This window comes from Astatotilapia calliptera, chromosome 6, assembly GCF_900246225.1.
Source record: "Astatotilapia calliptera chromosome 6, fAstCal1.2, whole genome shotgun sequence".
Lineage (NCBI taxonomy): Eukaryota > Metazoa > Chordata > Actinopteri > Cichliformes > Cichlidae > Astatotilapia > Astatotilapia calliptera.
Genome location: NC_039307.1, coordinates 4,432,015 through 4,438,014, shown reverse-complemented (window position 1 = coordinate 4,438,014; position 6,000 = coordinate 4,432,015). Strand labels below are relative to the sequence as shown.

The following is a 6,000-nucleotide window of genomic DNA, read 5'->3' as shown; positions in this document are numbered from 1 at the left end:
ACCATAATAACCTCGTTTTCTTAATTCCAAAGCACCTTTTCCTAAACAGAGGAACTTCCTCCAAAGGAAGCAGCAAAGCAAACCACATTGTCAAGCTGAAGTAATCTGGTGACAGAGCAACATACGGGAGGAAAAAGTCATAAAAAATTCTATGTAAGAAATAAAATTTAAGATTTAAGAAAAAAAAAACCCACAAAAAATGGCCATTATCATTTTAAAAAAGTATTTACAAAATCGTAAATGCTTTTTGGAGGCTGCCGTGAGTACGTGTGTTTATATTTTGGTGAGTGACGCCAGGAACAACAGCTGTGACGTTTCACGACAGCTTCGCCGCCCCAACAGTGCATTCTGGGTTCAACTCAAGATGGCTGCGCCCTTGCAGAAGTGCTGAAGAAGTGCCTCTTCGGAGAAATTCCCGGAATTATTTGAGATTTCCTCGAAGACCGTCGCTCGGAGCCGACTACCAGGGCCGCTGGTACGTAGAAGGAGTCCACGCGAGCCCAGTCATTGATAAGTGCGGCCGCCGTTACGTGTGGCTGTGGCAGACTGTCCGTGTGAAGATGGGCCTCGCCTGCAGCCCCTTCCCATAGCGAAGAGCCGTGGGGAGAGGAGCCGCAGATTCCCCTGCAAACACGCGCCCGTGCAGCTCGGATTTGACGGCTTTGACTTACTCTACAGGCTCTGGACGCTGCCCTACAATTTGCTGACCAGGATTGTGTGTGCGACCGTGTCTGTCATTGTCCGGAGAAGGAGAGCTTCCACAGCCCGGGCTGATAATCCCACCGCACCAAGGTCTGCACCTGCACGCTTCGCTGACACTCTAGGTGCCTTTTCTGCACATTTGATCGGTCTCCTTATCTCTGTCACGCGTGTGTGGTTCAGAGACTCGCTTTAAAAAGGCTTTAAGTGAATATTACTGGCCTCGGTGCAGTCTGACACCTGACAGCAGAGCTGTTACATTAGCCGCGCTAGTTTAGCTTAGCTAGCTGGACTGGACTGAGCCTGCTGCTCGCCAGCATCCGTGCAGCCAAGTTTAACACAGCTGGGCCGTTTTAGCACGAATGCAGAGGCAGTAAAGATAAAAACCCATCGACCTCCTGTCCCGTGGCTCCAGCTGTAGAGCTGAAACATCTCTACAGCTGTTGCTTTGCTACAGAGTCAGGCAGCTAGCCTGTTCAAATAAAGTGGAGGAAGCCAGATGTGAGTGTGTTTGGTTTCAGTTGCTGTTGTGGGTTTCATTCAAACAGGATTCACAGCAGCAGATTCACACGGCATAAAAATGACTCATAACCACCATCCCATGACTTAAAGGGCATAAAGTGGAAAAGTCAGCTGCCAGTGTTGATAATCAGATTATTATCTGAGTGTAGAAACAGTCTGCTTGGTATAGCCCATAACAACAGTACAAGGAGGGATGGAGCTGTTCTTACTTTATCGGACAGTAGCAGGTACTCTGGCTTCTTCCCACAATGCTTGTTAAGTGTTTTAGTAATTATAAATTGACTGTGTTACCCCTGCTTTCTAATGCCAGCTTGGATAAACCCTCACCAATCCTGTATAGGAAGCATTTAAGAGGACGGAACTTTATCAGATGATTGGTGATCCATATTGACAAAGCAGACTTTGGCCCAAAAGAAATGGCTTGTATCTGTGATGATAGCATGGCCAAGAGGGACAAACATATGCAATAATGTACAAACAGGGGCGGCTGCCTCTCAGGTCACGTCTTCATCCTGTAGAACTTCAACAGCTGCACAAAGAGACGTGGATCGAAGTCATGATGCTTAATTTTTTTTATACTTGTGCTAAGATAATATAATGAAACGTTTTATTACTGAAAAAGGAAGCAAAAGTTCTTTTACATGTTGTTTAAACACTGAAGACGTTTGAATGAATAAATTCATCTAAATCTGGATCTAAGTCTCGAGCTCTCTGAACAGGCCTCCTGCAGTTATCTGACAGTGCGCTTTTATTGCTGTTTAAATTTTCCTATGAATATCTCAGTTGGTAATCAAAAATGTATTTAGGATTGCTTACATCTATTGTGTATATATTCTGTTTTTACTTTCTTTCTTTATTATTTATCATCCATTACTTAATAAAATAGCTGCACAGTAGCACATTTGGCTGCATCTGGACTGGAAATGTCTCCAAATTATGTTTTAAGATTTTTATTTATTTATTTTTGAGACTAATGTCAATATCGACTATATGCAGCAATTAAATGGCTAAAGTGAGCCTGCCAATCTTTTTGTGGATACCCAGTAGCTACAGCCAAAGACACTTCAAAATCAAACCAGTGACATTAACATGAGCGCTCTCCCAGCAGGGCCCTGATGAAAATGGACTCAGACTTGCTTCATTCACCGGCTGTGGGCCTCGCTGAGGAAGAGGAGGCCGATATGAATGACTGGAAACTTCCCTTGGCCTTCATGAAGAAGAGGCACTCAGAGAAGATTGAGGGCTCCAAGGCCCTGGCGCAGAGCTGGCGGATGAAGGACAGGGTAATTTCTCTTCTCATCCATGTACAGGAGTAAATCAAGAGCCTGAGGATGTTTCCTGTGTGAGCTCTGCTTTGAGGTCACAGAGGCTGTTTTTCCTTTTATCTCAGCTCATAGCGACCTGTATAGCTGCATTTTCATGCTCATATATCTGATGGGACTGTTAGTTTTAAGCAGGAACCAATAAAACAGGAAATCTAAGATTGTTGATTTAATTTAATGAGTTTTGATGCTTTAGATGTAGCTTTAGAAAGACTGTTATTTTTAAAAGATAAATATTATAGTATGTTTTTTTTTTTTTCCCCCCTCTAATCAGCAGTTCCCACAAAAAGATCAAACTCTGATATCATCTTTCATGTAACGTATTGATTGAGCATTAATTTTTATCCTAGAAGGATTTCTTGTGGTTTGTAACTACAGCAGAAAATTCCTGCTTTATAGGACAGGGTGGGTCAAATGGTTATCCACGGGGCCAGTTCTCAAAAATTCAACTCATTAAAAAGACAAATCAAATTCCTTGATGCTACATGCTGTGCTTCAAGAGCTTATCAGTCTTTAAACAGCAGCAAATCACTGGCTACCCTCGTCTCTATTACTCTGCCAATTCATTTCATTCTGCTTGATTACCAGCTACCAATGCTACGCTTTCAGGGGGAACCTCAAAGGGTTTCCCACATGAATGGTCACCGTGTGTTTCAGCTCCCATAAAGCTGCCGTTTGATCCACTGCAGTGCTACCAACCTGATTATTTTATCGCCTCACGGCTACAGAGCACTGCCATTATAATGATGGCAAATGTCACTTAGTTGTACATAACCCTCAGAAACTCTGCAGCGATTGTAGAAATTCACCCAGATGAAAATTTAAAACTTCGCTGCTGTTAGGACATGAGTTGAATTACTCCGCAGTGCCCGCTGAGGTGTCAAGCTGCAGGGAAATGAAGGCATCATTAAATGTGGAGCTGCTATTGATTTAAAAGAGGTAATATGGGCTAGCTGAAATGGACATTCCTATCAGGAAGTCATGCTAAATCAACCGTGTTAAATCTTTCATTGCTCAGAGCATTTTCAGGCCCTCCGTCCTCATTTGTAAACTTGGAAGAAGAATGTGTCCTTTCACATGTCTGGGCTACGAGAGCTTTATTTGTGTGTCTTATGCAGAACAGAATTTAGCTTTGAATTTGACTGTAGCCTGGGGATTGGGGAATTCAGAATGCATTTGAATGTTTTTTTTTTTTATTTTCTGAAAAACATGATTAAGATATCAATGTCGATTGTACGCAGTATGTGAAAGGTGGTTGAAGCCATTTTGAAGTCATCTTCTGGTTCGTAGATTGGTTGTCCATTTTTGTTTCCTTTTGAGCAAGAAGTGACCGTATGTAGATGAGACAGCAAGTACTAAGTTGCTGGCTCAGCCTAGATACACAGATACCTGCTAATTAGTTTTTAAATCATCAGTTCTAGAAGAACCACTATTTAATCAACTGAAGTGGAACAGCAGATTGCTTGGAAGCTTTGTACCACATGGAATCCCATGTTATTTGTCAGATAATTTCATTAAACATACTCTGGGCACAACGGCACAGTTATGGTTGAGAGGTCAGTGACTCTGGTTAGGTGAGGTGAATCCTAGCAGATGCTCACTGGCGACCTGCTGAAAAAAACTGTTGTAATTGTCTCCATGTAGGTTGTAACAATTTTGTAACAATTTTTATAACTTGATACTGAACCATGTATTTAATGCTGTAAAGTTGTGTTAATATGGGAGTCTAGGCAGATTGGCTCACTTTTGGACCAGGCCTCAAGTGGCCATTAGTAGAATTGCAATTTCTGGCAGTTGGCGTCAGGTCAGTGAAGGTGAAGCATAGCAGGCAGCTATCAACTACACCCGCCTGTGTCGGCACTCGCAGAGCACACTCAAAGCACATGCAAAACTGAAATTCGTGTGTGTCAGAAATCGTAATCTTGTCAGAAGTGACATGAACATGAATGCTAACATTTTAAAAGGCAGCAGAAACAGCAAATCCTCTGCTGTGGACACATTGAGAAAACGTGGTGTTGAATACACCACCATTTCCATTATAATAAAAATAAATAAAAAGGTCCAGCGCAGCGAGACCGGACGGACACCTAACTTTAAGTCCTGCTGCTGATTGCTGCTAGTGTACATTAGCCAGTTTTGTTTAATTCTGTTTATTTTTCTGATCTTAGAGCAGAATCATAAAGGACACAGATGAGGCTGTAGTGCTTCTTAGGTTCATTTTACCAGTGAGTTTTGCATTCGTCAGAATTTTTATCTAGTTGATTGATGATGATGATGGTGATGGAGTTCTGATAATGTGGAGTGCTTTAGTAGAAACCCTTTAATGACATGAAGGTTTAGACCTGCAGCTTCACATACTTTCACCTCTGGTAGTTGAGACCACATGTAGTGCTTTGGCTGATTTAAGGTGACTGACAGTATCGATAGGAGTTTGCTTAGAGAACAAGTTGGTCAGCAAAAAGTTAAGGCTGGCAAAAGAGGCATGCCGTGAGAAGGCTTTTAAAAAAACTCTTTCTGCACTTTGGGGAAGAAAGTTCATGATTTAGTTCAATTTTAATAACATTGTGTTAAATGTCTGGGCATTTTACATCTTAAAATCAAGACCAAAGCGTATTATAGAGAAGAAAAAGGCAAATGACTCTAACAGAGGTCAGTCAGAGGTCTTGTTCTGTGAGACACATTGAGTTGACTCGGTATGGTGACAGGTAACCTGCACTATTACTAGGCTTATTGGTTCAAATTGTGTGTTTAGTCCGCTGTTGGTTCAGTCACAGCTTTTGAGTCATCTGTGTGTTTGCAGTCATCTGCAGCCACTCGGAGCAAAGCAGGATTGTGTGTACAGCTGCTGAACCTACCAAGTAGAATCACGATAACAGCTATCAGATATCCTGTAAGAACGCTTGTACAGTACAGGGCAAAGTCAGGTGACGAGCAGCTGACTTTAACTAATAAAGCGCCATGTCATTTTTGATCAGAAAGCATGTCGTGGTAGTAGTTAGGTTGGTGGAAGGATCACATTTCTTTTATCGAGCTGTCAGACCTGAAGTCGAGCATTTAGTCTGACTGAGCGTTAATGAGCGGGGTTAGGTTTGCAGTGATTTTTTTTTTTCTTTCTTTTTTTTCAGGGGTTTGATTGACTCCCATCGATAAACTGAAAAACCTAAACTAGTGCTGTCAGCACTTTCATATCTATTTTTGTCCCTCCCCTCCCCCACAGTGAACAGAGAGCATGAAACCTTTATCTTGATGGCACAAAAACCTGAACATCCACCTGTAGAGATAATGGATTGCAGTGCAGGGCGTTATTGATTCTCAGGATGTACACTTTATTTTTAGCCCAATAGTTTCCAAACATCAGCTGACACTGACCATTTTAACAGATGTCACACTTGGTATGACTGTATTAAGAATCAGCATTTTAAACAAAATAGTGCTTCATATTTGCCTTGATTAGCTT

General features: G+C 42.0%; 1 protein-coding gene across 4 annotated transcripts in view; it reads left to right on the top strand.

Moving 5' to 3' along the window:
* Nucleotides 1-300: 300 nt before the first annotated feature.
* rptor (regulatory associated protein of MTOR, complex 1) overlaps nt 301-6,000 on the top strand; it is a 204,413-nt gene continuing 198,713 nt past the window's right edge. For 2 of the 4 annotated variants that reach the window (XM_026169800.1, XM_026169799.1), the window contains exons 1-2: nt 301-792; nt 2,330-2,504. In XM_026169800.1, the coding sequence (XP_026025585.1) occupies nt 2,337-2,504 (168 nt within the window). In that variant the 5' untranslated portion in view covers nt 301-792; nt 2,330-2,336. Of the gene's footprint in view, nt 793-2,326; nt 2,505-6,000 lie in introns of all 4 variants that reach the window. The other 2 variants (XM_026169798.1, XM_026169801.1) reach the window with 2 other exon arrangements.